This window comes from Brachyhypopomus gauderio, chromosome 3, assembly GCF_052324685.1.
Source record: "Brachyhypopomus gauderio isolate BG-103 chromosome 3, BGAUD_0.2, whole genome shotgun sequence".
NCBI lineage: Eukaryota > Metazoa > Chordata > Actinopteri > Gymnotiformes > Hypopomidae > Brachyhypopomus > Brachyhypopomus gauderio.
The window spans coordinates 1,762,108-1,779,320 of NC_135213.1; the positions used below are offsets into that span (position 1 = coordinate 1,762,108).

General features: G+C 40.9%; 1 protein-coding gene across 1 annotated transcript; it reads right to left on the minus strand.

Annotated features, from left to right (window-relative positions):
• Positions 1-4,221: 4,221 nt before the first annotated feature.
• LOC143509946 (neoverrucotoxin subunit beta-like) lies at positions 4,222-11,896 on the minus strand. The gene is made up of 3 exons (XM_076998863.1): positions 11,646-11,896; positions 9,436-9,539; positions 4,222-8,734 (listed from the first exon to the last, which is right to left on the minus strand). The coding sequence occupies exons 2-3, from the start codon at positions 9,533-9,535 to the stop codon at positions 7,035-7,037; spliced, it is 1,800 nt and encodes a 599-aa protein (XP_076854978.1). The 5' UTR covers positions 9,536-9,539; positions 11,646-11,896; the 3' UTR covers positions 4,222-7,034.
• Between the last annotated feature and the right edge of the window lie 5,317 nt (positions 11,897-17,213).

Below are 17,213 nucleotides of genomic sequence, written 5' to 3' on the forward strand. Positions count from 1 at the left end.
TACTGTTACTTTGAACAGGACTTAAGTAGTACAGTTCTTTAAATGTAGCAGCTTTATTAATTAAGTCCCCTACCTTCTCTGGCTCGCTGCCCAGAAGCGTACGACGGAGAACGTACACCAGTGGAGAAATATGTCCTGCAATGTACGGAATACATTAGACTTCTAACTTGTCCCCCACCTCCAAACCAGGTGCTTGTGCTGTTTCTACGATCTCTGCTAAAAGGTAAAGCACTAGAGTGGGCGGACATAATACTAGCCACTCGTATAGACGAGGCATGGACTGTGGAGGGGTTCTACAACCTAATGCGTATGAGGTTCACTGGAGTTAAAACCCCTGCAGTAGACATTATCCCTGCACCGGATGACGCCGCTTTGGCGTCCCCGCCTTCTGATGATGCCGCCTCGGCGTCCCCGGCTCCTGACGACGCCTGCCCGGCGTCCCCGGCTGCAAATATGCAAAGCACATTCATCAAAATGACAATGCATACGCTACATTTCGGAAATGTACAAATTCAGAAATGCTGCAAATCCAGTCACAACACAATGGAAGTGTTTCTGGATTAATTCATTTACGTAAGGACTATGTAGGTTTTTAGTCATAAACAACAGTTGTGTTATACAGTTTCTTACTGTTACTTTGAACAGGACTTAAGTAGTACAGTTCTTTAAATGTAGCAGCTTTATTAATTAAGTCCCCTTGCTAGCTGTTTAGATATAAATTCTGTGGTGTTAAATGGATTCTTTTTCGCTTTTCACTTACCTGTGATATAAGCAGCGACTACCAAGTGAATAGTAAGCAATTTTTTCACGGGAGGAATTTATTTTATCGTGGAATTGCTGGGGACATCAGAGGAAACATTTGTGAAAGTACTGAACATTAAAGCCAATCACTGAATTACTGCCACCCTTCAAATGCTGTCTTGGATGCTTCAACAAGAAGCACCCTATTTCCTCCTCAGGAGACTATGCAGATTCTGTCAGGTAGCAACTGTGGTGTAGGAGTCAGACCAGAAGAGTGCCTTTTTGAGGAGAAAAAATTAAGGCAAATACTCTACAGAGCAATGATAGAGAAAATTGATAAATAAAAATGATAAATAAAATGATAGAGAGTTCATAAAAACACAGCCAAAACCTGAGAGAGAAACAGTCAAAGTTGAAGTTTACTGTGTCTGCAGAATCTCACATAATAAAGAGGAGATGGTCCAGTGCAGCAGCTGTAGCTCATGGCACCACCCAAACTGTGTGCCTGTGCCAAGCAATGCTTTAGACAACACAACAGAACAATGGCATTGTCAAATCTGCACAGATTAAACAAGTGGTAGCAGAAGACCAAGAAGATGACAACCGTGTTTATGGCAGCAAATTTCCTGAAGTGTAAATGTGTGCATTGGTATATGGTTGTCAGGGAACTAATAAATCTGTATGTGTGAAAAAAATGTGGAATAATAGAATATATATATATATATATATATATGTCACGTCTAGCCCTTCCCTCCTCCCTGGTCCCGCCTAGCTTCCCTCTCCCATTCGTTCCTCCCTCTGTTTGTCACGCCCCCGTCTTTAGTGCCCACACCTGTGTCTCGTTGCTCCCCTGTTTTAGAGTATATATTCCCCTCAGTTTTACTCTCCTGTGTCGGTCATTGTGTTTGCCAGGTCCCTGTTCTCTGTATGCTTTTCCCTCTCCGCGTTCTGTGTCCTGTAGCCTGTGCGTTCTCTTCACGTCTCCCCGCGTCGGTTGGATTAGTTACGGTTTGTCTTCCTTGTTTCATCTTGTTTCTCTTTGTTTGATTTACTGGTTATTCTTTCTTTCACTACTCCCCGTCAGGTTGTTTTCCTTGTAGGTTTAGTTTGTAGTAGTGTGTTTCCTTGTGTATGCATGCGTGTATGTATCCGTGTCCTCTGATCTATCCCGCCCCGTTTCAAGGTGTATGTTTATGTTTCTAGTGATTCTGTTTTATGCTTCTGAGTATTGGTCTACGTTTTGTTATTGTGTCTAGTTGTTGTGTTTCATGCTTCTATCTGTAGGTCGGTGTTTTAGTGATGTGGTTCTGTCCTGTTTAGTCGTGCCTGAGCTTTGTGTTTCTATATTATTATAGGTCTGTCGTGGCGTGTTTGAACTCTGTCTGTTTAATTATTCTCACAAGTCTGTCGCTTGTTCACCTTAGTTCTCTTTCCTCTTTGTCTAGTTATTTTCCTTTGTGAGATCTGTTGCCTGTCTCATTTAATAAAATATTTGATACTTGCGGTTGCGTCATACCCGCCCCTTTAATTCGTTACATAATGACCGACCAAGTTGAAATGACGCAGCAGGTGAAGCCAGTTTTCGCTAACCTCGCACAGACTAGAGTAAGCGATTATTTCCAAGACAAACTCAACAATCTCCAGTCGTTTCTGGTAAGGGATCCTATGGGAAATCCCATATGCCTACCTTCTCTGGCTCGCTGCCCAGAAGCGTACGACGGAGAACGTACACCAGTGGAGAAATATGTCCTGCAATGTACGGAATACATTAGACTTCTAACTTGTCCCCCACCTCCAAACCAGGTGCTTGTGCTGTTTCTACGATCTCTGCTAAAAGGTAAAGCACTAGAGTGGGCGGACATAATACTAGCCACTCGTATAGACGAGGCATGGACTGTGGAGGGGTTCTACAACCTAATGCGTATGAGGTTCACTGGAGTTAAAACCCCTGCAGTAGACATTATCCCTGCACCGGATGACGCCGCTTTGGCGTCCCCGCCTTCTGATGATGCCGCCTCGGCGTCCCCGGCTCCTGACGACGCCTGCCCGGCGTCCCCGGCTCCTGACGACGCCTGCCCGGCGTCCCCGGCTGCCTCGGGCCCAGATGACGTCCGCCCGGCTGCCTCGGGCCCAGATGACATCCCTGTCCCCAGAGCCCCCTTGGCTTCCGTGCTCATCGAGGCCTCCTCATCGCCCGGGCGCCACGGGGCCTCTTCAGCGCCTTTGCCTCCTGTGCTCGCAACCCAGAGGAGGTCGTTGCCTGTTCCCGCTGCCCGCCAGCGGACCCGGCCTGTTCCCGCTACCCGCCAGCCGTCCCGTCCCTGAGGCCCATTGCCTGGCCTCCCAGGTCCCTGTGGCCTCTCGGCCGGCCTCCCTTGTCTCCGCTGTCCCTCAGCCGGTCCTGACGGTGCCCCTGGACTCTTCCCCGACTCCCCTGGACCCTCCTCCGGCTCCGCCAGTACCCCAGGACGCTCCTCGGTCCACGCCAGCCCCCACGGTGACTGCTTTGCCCGCCTGTGGACCTGGGGCTGGTTCCGAGCTGCGTCATACCCGCCCCTTTAATTCGTTACAATATATATATATATATATATTCCCTCTCATTATTCCAGATTGCTGCAATGAAAACACTTGCAAATCACAGGTACATTAGGATGTCTTATTTCAAGAATATAGTGGACTGATTTGATAACAATTAGATTTGTGTATTTTATAGATATTAAAAACAACAAATAAGTCCAATAAACAGTCCAGGATTACACTGAGATGCAATGTAACCACACAGTTTGAAAAACTGACCATGGATCATTTGGCTCATGAGAAGTTGAAGTACACTGAGGTGCTATATGGTGAGAAGGATGAGAATGATGTAGCAACTCATGTGGTCACTGCTGTATTGTACGGTGCTCAAGCTTACTTTGTGTTTAATAGAGATTTAGATTCAAATGAGGATAAGACTGAGATAGAAGGGTCCTTCAAAGCTACACTGAGTAATCTCGGTAAACTGGGAGACTTTGAAAAAAATGAAAAGGCAGTGACTGACAAATTTAGCTGTACTTTCTATGGAGATTTTACATTACCAAACACTTATAATTAGGTATTCAAAGATCTAAATAGTTCAAGTAAGTAAGTAGCATCACCAAATTTATTGTGGTGTCACAGCCACAGAGTGACATGGATCATGCTGGAGCTTGCATCATTGTGTATGGAGATGAATGTGATGACGCTGTCCGTTTTACTCCTCCATGTAAACCCACCTGCTCAGTCGCTGTGATTGACTACAGTGTAACAGTGAAGTTAAGCCCTGTGTGTGAGTCCACAGTGACACGAAACCTGCAGTACAAGATGAAGCAGGAGGAGGAGTGGAAGTGTGAACCTGTGCATCAGGAAAGTGAGGAAGTCACACTAACAGAACTGGATGCTGATACTGTGTATGAGATGAGGTGTGTGGCTGTGGGAAAACTGATGAAGTTCCCAGTTACTAGTGATGTCATCACTGTTAAAACATCTGAAACAATCTGAAATAAATCATCAGTTCATAGATATAAATCACATTTTTCTATTGTAAAAAAAGGTTATAGGTAATTATCTACTAAAATATTAAAAGATAAATATGTTATCAAGAGGTGAAACAAGTTTTGTGGATTAGGGTTAAGATCTAATGAGGTTAGTGTTAATTCTACTTGGATTTATATAACTGCTCAATTAGGAAGGAATGGAAAAAAAATCAAGGATCATGTCCCAGAGGGTCAGCAAACTGTGTAGGGACTAGCGACTCTGTAGGAACTAGTGTTTTGGTGTTCAACTACTTCTGCCTACATGACATATTTGCCAATCTTCTTCCCTCTTTCATGACCTGTGCACATGCATGAGCTCTGCAGTCTGCATGTATACTTTGTGTGTGTGTACTGTGTGTGTGTGTCTGGTCCTTTACATTCAGCTGAGCCAAAGTAGAAAGCGTTTCAACTGGGCCAAGGAGAACAAGGGCTGGAACGCTGGCCAGTGGTCCAAGGTCCTCTTTTCTGATGAAAGTAAAGTGTGCCTTTCATTAGGGAATCAAGGTCTAAGGGTTTGGAAGACGGGTGAGGAACAGAACCCAAACTGCTTGAGGTCCAGTGTGAAACATCCACAGCCAGTCAAGATTTGGGGTGCAATGTCTGGTGCAGGTGTTGGTAAACTCTGCTTTCTTAAATCCAACAGTCACTGCAACAATCTATCAGAATGTTTTAGAGGACTTCATGATTCCTTCTGCTGAGGATTTGTACGGTGATGCAGATTTCATCTTCCAGCAGGATCTGGCCCCTGCCCATGCCGCCAGAAGCACCACAGCCTGGTTTGATGCCCATGCCATCACAGTGCTTGACTGGCCAGCCATTGACAATCTATGGGGTATTCTCAAGAATTCACACAACCATCTCTAGGGTTTACAGAGAATGGTCCGAAAAAGAGAAAATATCCAGTGAGCGGCAGTTCTGTGGGCGCAAATGTCTTGTTGATGCCAGATGTTAGAGGAGAATGGCCAGACTGGTTTAATCTGATAGAACAGCAACAGTAACTCAAATAACCAGTTGTTACAACTGAGGCATGCAGAAGAGCATCTCTGAATGCACAACATGTCGAATCTTGAGGCAGATGGTCTGGCACCAACAACCATGCCACGTTCAAAATAACCTAAATCACCTTTCTTCCCCATTCTGATGCTCGGTTTTAACTGCAGCAGATTGTTTTGACATGTCTACATCCCTAAATGCATTGAGTTGCTGCCATGTGATTGGCTGAGTCGACATTTGTGTTAATGAGCAGTTGGACAGTTGTAAATAATAAAGTGGCTGGTGAGTGTATATTACATGTCTACATATTGTGCCTGGCGCTTGTCTTGGTTCTAACCCAGTCCTTGTTTATTTGTACAAAGTCTAGCTGTTCTGTGTTGCTATAAGCACTGCAATACTCAAACGTGTCTTAACTACATTTTGTAGATTATGTGTATAATACATATCTGCTTCTCAGGACACGAGACAAGATAGATCATATTACTCCTGCACTCCACTCACTGCACTGGTTACCTGTCAGCTTTAGAATAGATTTTAAGGTTCTAGTCATGGTTTTTAAATGTCTTCATGGTCTTGCTCCTCTTTACTTCAGTGAAATGATGGTTAGATATGTTCCAGTCAGGTCTCTCAGGTCTTCAAACAGTAATCTACTGCTGATTCTAAAAGCCACTATGGCCCAAAGCTCTGGAACTCTCTTCCTGAAGAGCTCAGAGGCATTTCATCCCTGCATAGCTTCAAGAAGAGTCTCAAAACCTTGCTGTTTAGATCTGCTTTTAGTTAAGAAACTCTAACAATGTTCTAGTTAATCTAATCTTTTTTTTTCCATCTTATTGTTGTCTTATTTATTTTACTTTATTACATTATTTTATTTAGTTACATTTTACGTCTGTTTACGTCAGTATTTTAAGTTTTGCCATCTTATTTACTTTATTACATTATGTTGTCTATTATTTTATAATTTGTCACTTTATTACATTATTTTATTGTTTGTTTCCTCTTTAATTTCATTTATTATTTTTCTTTTTGTCTTATCTTTGCTTCCTTTTAATTTTTCTTTTTTATTTATTCTGTAAAGCACTTTGAGTTGCATGTATGTATGAAAGGTGCTATAAAAATAAAGATTATTATTATTTATTTGAAGTTGCTATAATTACATGCATTGCATGCTTTAGTTTACACATGAAATGTTTGTATAGAATAATATACCACACAAAATACACTGGCCCGAAAACATAATTTTAAGAGAGACTGAAAGGCAATTTCAACAAGTACCTATCAGTAATGTTTGGGTTCTTTTGTTTGTTTGAAAGTGAGAGGATAATGACAAGACCTTCTAACTGACCCTGTCCTGGTGCTCAGCAGTTCAAGAGTGCAGATAGATTTGAGAAACAGTGACAAACACCAGGATGTTATCACAGATTTTCCACTCAGAGTGAATTCATTCAATTTATTGCAGGGTGACCAGGAACTGAAATTCATCCTAGTTACATCTTGCAAACTATACAACACAAAAAGCTCTCACCCAGGTGTTTGGTCAGGTCACATGAATTACATACATTTCTATTAGATTTGGATTATTACAGATTATTCTTTATTGGTCTTTAATTAAACATTGTTGTGTGAAAATGCTGTGCATTCATAAATTATTAATTAGGTCTAATTATTGCACACTAGATTACACATGACTAATAATAATAATAATAATAATAATAATAACAATAATAATGATTAAATGTAAGTGCATCTTTATGAAGAAAATGCACTGCTAAAATGTAGTTTAGGAGTTTGAATGGTGATGACATCACTAGAAATTGGGTATTTCCCTAGTACATCCACTGCAGTGCATTTGATCTGGTACACAGCATTAGCATTCAGGTCGGTTAGTGTGACTTCCTGTTCTTTCTGCTCCACATGTTGACACTTCCACTTTTCATGCTGCTTCATCTTGTACTGCAGTTTTCGCTTCACTGAGTCCTCACACGCAGGGCTTAACTTCACCGTTACACTGCTGTCAGTCACTGGATCAGCGACTGAGCATGTGGGTTTACATGGAGGAGTAAAACAGACAGCTCCATCATATTTATCTCCATAAACCATGATGCAAGCTCCAGGGTGCTTCTTGTGGTGTTCTGACATCACAACAAATTTGGTATCACTCTTACTCAGGCTCTTTAGGTCTGTGAATAATTTTAAGTTTTTCCGCATTCTCTGCCCTACGTCTGGAGTCAACCAGGACTCAGGTTTTATTGAACTTTTCTGTTCTGTATAGTTTGATAAATAATCCAGAAAGTGATCTGGCTCATCCAGAGAGGTGAAAGTAAAGCACACCACATATTTATTGAGTATGGAAGTAAAAACAGTGCTTTTACATATATCCTGAGCAGAACACTGCAGCTTCTCCAGAAAGACTTTCAGTACATCTGACTCCTCTTCTTTGATCTTTATCCACTGGTGAAGTTCAGTACTACTGAAAGGAGACTCCTCATGATCATTGAGGAGTTTTACAAGAACACTTTCTTCTTCTTCACCTCCACGTATTAATGGTAGCAGAGAGCCCACTTTCTTCAGCAGGTCTAGTTTATAGTGGTTGCAGGTTGTCTTCAGATCTTGAAGTTTTTGATGAAAAGCAGGAAATGTTTGAGCAGCAGTGTCTACTATAAGATCATTGCATTTAATTTCTACAATGTTCAAACTCTCGATTGCATCTGACACAGTTGTAATAATGCTGTTGCCTATGTCACGAACACATTTAGTCACTTTTGAATCCAGTTTGGTGAGAGGATAGAGCCACACTTTCAATGGAACTGCATTTTCTCCTCTCTCACCGAGCATGTTTGGAAGTTCTTTGTACATCTCAACTGCACTTTCCAATGAGAATGGATTTGCTGGTAATGTAAAATCTCCATAGAATTTACAGCTGAATTTCTCAGTTGCTGACTTTTCACTCTCGTTCAGTCTACCTGAGGCATCACCTTCCACTGAAATCCCAAAACAACTGAGATTACTAAAGGCAAGTTTGATGGATCCTTCTATCTCAGTCTTATCCTCATTTGAATCTAAATATCTGTTAAACACAAAGAAAGCATTTGCACCGTACAACACAGCAGTGACCACATGTGTTGCTAGATCACTGTCAAACACCTCAGTGTACTTCAACTTCTTATTGGCAAAATGATCCATGGTCAGTTGTTCAAACTGTGTGGTTACATGGTAGGTCAGTGTAAAGCTGGACTGTTTAGTGGACTTTTTGTTATCATTTAAATATTTAGCAGATCCTTCTACATTTACTTTACCAGACATGACACTGAGTTTGAGGGAGCCACTTATGTCCATATAAGCTGCCTTGTCTTCAAAACCATCTGAACAGCTAATCTTCATTTGAGTGAATTGTTGCGGAGTCACATTTTTGTGTCTCTGAATTTCGTTGTTGTCCCATAAGGTTAGTCCTGTAGAGAAAGAAGCGTAAAAAGACCTGTAAACTGTAAGTTCATATCTCTTTGTATTTTACAAGACTTTGTATTTTACAACACAAACAATGGAGTTATCAAGCATGTCATATCAGTCAAACACGATTGAAATGTAACTCTTGTCAAATGAAGCATTGGTGATGTGACATATAGATTCTGAAAAACAACATTATTTGCAATATTTATATAAAACATTATGTAAAAGTATATTTTAATTACTGATATCCTTCACAGGCTACAAGTATATGTGTGTTCCACCTGATATCATATGAATGTAACATTTCTGATACACATATAATTATATATTTTAAACAATCTACCAGATCGACTTGGCATTGGACTTCATTACTGACATTTACGGCATTTTAGCAGACGCTCTTATTCAGAGCGACTTACAAAGTGAGTCTAAATGTGAGCACCCAGTAGTTGTCAGTACTGGTTGAATTTTTATAAAACTATCAATTATTATTATTGTTATTTGTGCAATACTGAGACATTAATAAGAATAACGAGGCTAGTTGTCATTTAGCCACTGAACGCATCACACTTGCCAATTAAAGCCAGTTTTACCAATCACACACTCACATTAATATCACATGACACCCAAAATGCAGCAAGTGGCAGAGAAAGTGATGAAAGACAGAGAGCTGAGCAGATCTGCTTTCACTAGCGCCACCTACCTGGTACGAGACGATCACTCCTCAAGTCATACAGCATGCCCAGCTGCAATGGCCTTCCCAGACATGGCACCTCAACCACTTCCTTTACCAGTGAGCTCATGTACCTGAGGTTGAGGCAGTTTTGTTGTTTATTTTCTTTAAGGTCAAAATCATTTTTCTTATCAAAACAGAACACACATATCAGTAGAGCTGCACCACAGTTTCAACATTCTGATACATCCAGATAAGTGACCTTGATACATCACCAAGGCCAGTCTATATTACATTCATACACATGCACTCACATACATCCATCCATCCATTATCTGAACCGCTTAATCCCGCTAGTCGGGGGCACAGGGGGGAGGGGGGTGGGGGGGGGGGAGTTTTGGATTGGAGCCAATCCCAGCATCTCCGGGCGAAGGCAGGGTACACCATGGGCAGGTCGCCAGTCCACCGCATGGCCAACACACACGCACACACACCTACGGCAGGCATGAAAATGGGTCAGGGGTTAAAAAGGTGAGAAGACCGGGGGGCGGGGCATGTGACGTCATGGGGATACGGCGACGGGGCGTTGACATGTGGGGGGGGGGGGGGCGTTGACATGTGACATCATGGGTATACTGCGGGGGGGGGGGGGGGGTTGTGGCTGCTGGTGTACCAGCGACAGGTGATGCCAAATATGACGGAGCTCGTAAGGTGACATCATGTAAAAAATATAATAACGCGTGGCCACGACTTACTAACGCATGCGAACGACTTACTAACTAACGCGTGCGAACAAGATAATTAAGTATTACTTTATATAAAGCCAGGTTTACATTCCTTGGGCAGTCAGTTCGCGAACATCCCTGGGATCTGCTTGCTTTGCTGTGAAAAAATAAACTTTGTTGCCGCGTGTGAAAGGCGACGTTAGTATCTCGTTCCCACGCGTTAATAAGTCGTGGCCACGCGTTATTTATTTATTTTTTACATGATGTCACCTTACGAGCTCCGTAAAATATAGTAAAATCCATTAAAAATTTTTTTTGACTGTCATGTCAATGGATTCAATGTAAACGCAATCCGTAAACGCAAGAAGCCGCTTTCGCCATTATGGATGGCTCAGTCAAAACCATTACGTCTTAATGAACCAGCGGCGAAAATTACTGTAAAAATACCAGGGTTCACGTGTTTTTATTTTCTAACATGAGCTAAAGCACAGGGTAGACTCAAACGACAAGAGTTTACAACTTCATCTTCAACCTTTTCAGCCCTGGCGCGAATGTGATCCTCACCCGTCCCTGGATTCACCAGTTACAACTACAGACACACTAGAAAAAAAAACTTGTTTCTCATTTTATGTCACCGTTAACTACACGGGGTTGACGCGAACTTAATAGGCCCATCTATCTACCTATTTATCACAAGAGCTTGTGGTTAGACAGTGTTCAACGCTGTAGCGAACGGCGGTAACTTTGTTTTACCGCAAAATATGAAAACGATTGAAACCTAACCCAATTAAATCCACCCAATTAAAAATGTACAATCTGGTAAATGTAGTGGTAAATGTACGATCTGGTAAATGTAGTAGTAAATGTACTTGTCCGCGGTGTAGCACTAGGTCCTGCTTCTCGTCCCGCTTAGCAGTAAATGAATAACATGAATGAAGAACGTTCGTATGATTGAAACGCAATTTGGCCTCTATGAAGGTTCTGGGCGGAAACTGCTCGCCACTGTCATTGAAATTGCCAATTTCGGAAGTGCTCTGTTTGCTTTTCATGCCTGCTACGGGCAATTTTAGAGTCACTCACATACATATACTTATATATATTTATACACACACACACACACACACACACACACACACACACACACACACACACACACACACACTTCTTCTCAATGCATCCCCACTATGTAATAGATTTATTAACAGAGGTCTAGGATGTGTTATTTTACTGTGTTCACTTTATTTTTAGCTATATATATATATATGTATGCTATCTCTCTCTCTCTCTCTCTCTCTCTCTCTCTATATATATATATATATATATATATATATATATATATATATATATATATATATATATATATATATATAGAGAGAGAGAGAGAGAGAGAGAGAGAGATAGCATACATTGTTTCAGAATGAAATTGCCCGTTTCTTTGGTTAAGTATTCTTTTCTTCTTTCACCTACCTGCTGCACGTTTTTCTAGAAAGTGCACAATATGAAAATACAACTTACCCCAAATTTAAGAAACACTGACTTGATTGACGGCCGTCGTCTGAATCACACCCGTCGTTTCAGTCCCAATACCTACTAATGCATCTAGACCGTGTCAGTGACTGTGTCCCTGTCTAAGAACGGGTAGAGTGTCTGTCTGCCTTGCTGCTTGTTCTTATTCTGCGCTTGATCGCTTATCTCAGTTACAACCGCATCCTTCCTCAACCAGAACAACACGAAGAAGAGATTCAAAGCAGGGCGTGGCGATAAATACGGGTAAAGAGGAGGGACAGCACTCAAAACGAAACTGGAAAAGATGTTCGCCGAGTCATGGAGGATTAAAAGGGAAATGCCCGCACAATGCAGTTGGCCTCTCGAGACCCCTTCTTTAGATCACGATCATCAATCTAAAAAAATAAAAGCTTTACGTGCTCATGGTCAGAGATGCAGTAGCCGAATTAAATTAATGCTGACGTGCCCACAGATTTCCAAATAAAATCATTAAATTGTTAAAATGTAATAAAATTTATTTATTTATTGATTGGGGTTGGGGTGGGGGAAAGGGGCGCTTGCGCAAGTGCTAAGAGGAGTGAAATTTATAGCCAAAATCAAGGTCATTTAACTGGTCCCGGGTCATAAATAGGCAATAAGATGGAACAAAAACCAACTTGGAGAGACATGACCAAACCTAATCTAAACAACTGAATCAGAGACAAAACCAAAACCAGAGGAAACAATATAAAGCAGACGGTAAACAACACAACAAAGAAAGGGAAGCCAGCAATGTACATGAACCAACAGCGCCATCAATGTGAATTATGATCAGCCAAACAGCCGGGAAAACAGGGTTTAAATACAAGACTGAACGAGGAACCAAACCAAACACAGGTGAGAATGATAATCAGGTTGCGGGGTTACAAATAACATGCGAAGAACGCGTGGGAAACAAAAACAAGGAGATGACAGATAGAGGAGGGGCTAAACAACACAACAACAAGACTGACAGGTGGAGAGGAGCCAGACACTACTACTACTACCACTACGACTACTACTACTACTACTACAGTACTACTACTACTACTACTACTAATAATAATAATAATACTAAATGCAATTTCAACTCATCTTTGGATTAACTCTGTCAATCAGAATGTCTTATTTGTAAGTTCCACAGTTCACTAGATTTATCTTGTTATGGTCTTCTGATTAATTTTTTAGCATTGATATTAAGAGGCAGATACTATCGATGGTGAACAGTTAGAAATGGTTTACAGCAGAGGTCACTAACAGGCGGTCATTCCTGATTGACTCTGCATATTTCTATTCTAATGGGTTAAAATCATCAAACCATTACGGTAAAACAACAGCATGCCACACGTGGTGTAAATCAGCCAATCAAATCCGCCCATTTGCTAACACGAGGAAGACAATGGTTCTGTTCGAAATAGGCTGTGTTCGAAATAGTCTACTACATAATACTGGCATACTGATCGAGCCCCAAATCAGTATGTCGTATGCAGTATGTGACCAAAATGAAAATTTCCAGTACGCGAAACTTACCCGGATGACCTACTACTTCCGCAAAATATTCCAGTACGCGAACAGAGCTATCTTCGTGGTGTACTGCATCCCATCATGCAACGCTACGTTGACGTGACCCCGTAGTGTGCTTTGCTTTTGTCGCATACTAGAAACTGTACTGCATACTACTACGAGGACCACTATGCAGTATCCAGTATATACTGAGTCCAGTATGCAGTATCCAGTATGTAGTAGTCTATTTCGAACACAGCCATAGCCTATACTACTGGCGTATTGATCGAGCCCCAAATCAGTATGCCGTATGCAGTATGTGCCCAAAATGAAATTTTCCAGTACGCGAAACATACCCGGATGACCTACTACTTCCGCAAAATATTCCAGTACGCGAACAGAGCTATCTTCGTGGTGTACTGCATCCCATCATGCAACGCTACGTTCACGTGACCCCGTAGTATGCTTTGCTTTTGTCGCATACTGGAAACTGTTCTGCATACTACTACGAGGACCAGTATGCAGTATCCAGTATACACTGAGTCCAGTATGCAGTAGGGGAGAGTGGGGTGATTGGTGCCAGCGGGGAAGTTGTGCCACGCCCTGTTTCTAGGGAACCAGAGAAGAAATTGGTTATGTGACCATATATTTTTGAAAAAACATTCATTTTACTCATGCTGTAAAGAAGAGAGCCTCATTGCATGAGAGGAAAGCACATTTAAGTGTTTAAGTTCAAAAAACTGTTTTTTGCCTTTCAAAGTAAAATTCCTATGATCAAGGATTTTTGATTGTTGTGTCCGAACAGTTATAGAGAAGTATGAAAACATTTTACACATGTTTTAGTACTTTGGTAAGCTACACTATGAGTCTATGTAGCTAGCATGATGTTAGCCCAAAACTACTGGCTTTTTTTTCCCAAATGATGGGGTTGGGGTGATTTGTGCCATAGGACCCCCCACTTATGAATATTTTAAACATATATATATTTTTTTTTGTAATAGTACATTGTATTCTTATATTTAATCACTTAAACTATGTGACATTCTTAATTTTAGACCCAAAATAGAAATAGACCTAATAATAATGCCACGGAGTTATAAGAGGAAGACATGCAGGGCTTCCACTCCTCTAGAGGACATGGACAGAGTAGTGAAGAGGTGGAGAAGGGAAGTCCATTGGTCAGGTGGCGAGGGAGATGAGCATATGCAGGATGTCATTAAAGCAATACATGGAGAAGAAAAAGATAGATGGAAAAGAAATAGGATATAAAAGAACTGGACTTGCCAATCAAGTCTTTGATGAACATATGGAGAAAGAGCTGGCAGAACTACCTGTTGGCACAAGTCGCTCTGGATAAGAGCGTCTGCTAAATGTCGTAAATGTAAATGTAAAGAACATATACAGGCACTAGCAACAATGTTTCATGGTCTAAGTCCCATGAAATGCCGTGAACTGGCTTTTGAGTATGCACAAAGAAATGACATCGATATCCCAGCCAGCTGGATCAGAGAGGAAAAAGCAGGTTAGAGGTTAGGTTAAGTGTGCATTTATTAAGAAAAAGTAATAGGGAACATTAATAATTATTTCCCCAGGAACTGCCCATTATCAGTTATCACAATGCAGATAGTTCACAGAGAAGCAAAATTGCGTACTTATTTAAAGCGTATAGCTTCAACTTATGCAAATGTAAATGTAAACTGCAATGGATCAATAAGGGAAAAATTTTGATATATGCTAATTATGCTTAAAAAAACACCCTTGCTGGACAACAAAAAGCTAATTTCTCTCTTTAAACAAAGTAAAATGTTTACAAAGTAAATGTTAAGAAGTTTAATTGTTTGAAATAAGTTTAAAAGAGAATGTTTTGTAAGACAAGCACTTTATTTTAGATTTGTTGAGAACTTTTATTATTGGTGAAATACGTTTAAAAGAAAAGCACTTTATTTTGATTTCAATCAATCAATCAATCAATCAAAGTTTATTTGTATAGCGCTTTTAACAACTCAAGTTGTCACAAAGCAGCTTTACAGGATTTACAAGGAAATGTGCTTTCCTCTCATGCATTTCACTGCAAACCAAATTAACAACTAAAGATATTTAAATTTAATTTGAATCCCATGACAGCATTTAAAAAATGCTAAAAGTGCCATCTTTATGTATAATTGCTGTTTTGCTGAAAATAAAATAAAATTTGATGTTCCGGACCCTTGCTTGTGGTACAATTTTAATTGGACCTTGGTTAATTTTAGTTGGTCACCCCTGTTGTAGTGGGTAGTATTAACTATATACCACATAAAACGTGTCGTATACTTGCAACTGTTATGCCATTCTTTGTTACACACATCATCAAAAGCTATTCAGGGACATAGATGTAAGCATACATATCACACTGTGTGTGTGTGTGTGTGTGTGTGTGTGTGTGTGTGTGTGTGTGTGTGTGTGTGTGTGTGTGTGTGTGTGTGTGTGTGTGTGTGTGTGAGTGAGTGAGAGAGAGAGAGAAAGAAATTGACCTTAGTCTCATCATTACTGCATCAGGGAATTTCATCAAGGCAGTGAATGCACTAATGGAAAATGCTAGCGGAGGTCTACACTCACCGGCCACTTTATTTGGTGCACTCTGCTTGTACCGGGTTGGATTCCCTTTTACCTTAACTGCCTTAATCTTTCGTCACATAGATTCAACAAGGTACTGGAAACATTCCTCAGAGAGTCTGGTCCACATTGACATGACAGCATCACACAGTTGCTGCTGATTTGTCAGCTGCAAATCCGTAATATGAATCTCTGATTGCACCACATCCCAAAGCTAATGCTGATTAAATCTCTTGCAAGTAATGCATCAGAGACCTCCTGCAGTGGTGCATAAGGATGAATGAATGATGACAATTTTTCTACCAGTTATTTTAGTGGTTGTGTTAATACATTTACAGGCTACAGTAGCATCTAGATTGGTTGCAGGCTACAGTACTACAGTTAGAATCTGGATGGTTAATTAAATCATTATTGACGAGCATGTTATTCTTGTCTCGTATATAAGAAATTAGTGGATGATCCTTAAAAAAGGGGATGCACTCTGTAGCCTCATCCTGGAGGATCCTGAAGTGTTTAAGTATATTATTAGCCACTGTTTTGTTTGTGTGATGATGAGTCAGCACCAAAGGGATTCGTGTTGTCTCAGTAGATTGTTCATAGGTCAGTGCATACACTCTCTGAACAGGTAAAACACAAGCAAAAGCAGCATCTATGACTTCCTCAGGAAACCAGTTTTGAAAATGTTCACACATTTCAATGATTTTCTGGAGAAAGCCTTCATTGTCACTAAATGTGCTTAAGTCTGAGCAGGGGCAAGGCTAGGGTATTTTTAGTGGTGCTAGAGCACCACCGTGAGGTTGCTCAACACCCCCTGGCTCAACACATTTTTTAATTATTATATTATGCAAAAAACTTGCTCTGCACCTGTGCAATACTTTGGTATTGTGCCTCTGTGAGCACTGGGGGCTGGGCACCCCTAAAGACCAGATCCTAAAATCGCCCCTGAGTCTGAGTAGTTGCGAGTGAGTAATTGAGTTTTTGCAGGCCTTGGAACAGGAAGAATTGTATTGTCTGAGTCTGTAGGTTTATAATGGATGGTGGTATTTAAACAAGTATTAGTAAAATTCTCAGAAATATCCAAGAAGGTTATCTTCATGCCAGGATGTGCTATATTAAATGTATAATCAAGAGTTTAACATATGTACGTAAGGATTAAACAACAGGTTAAAAAAGGTCATCCAAAAACTAGGATATAATTTCTGTATGGCAAGAACAAGCAGATACAATGGCACGTCCAGGATGATTTTCCTTAAAAACATCTACAGTGAGAAAACATCTACAGCGATTGCATGCAGAATCGGGGAGGTCTCCTGCTGAAATGGCATGATTAATAGCGGCCTGAATAGAATACCGTATGTGTGGAGTGATATCAGAGTTGTTCTGTCTATAAAAAGTAGTGTCATAAACCTTGTTGATTGCTTCCTTCTTATAAAGGTCTCCAGACAACAACAGCTTCACCTTTAT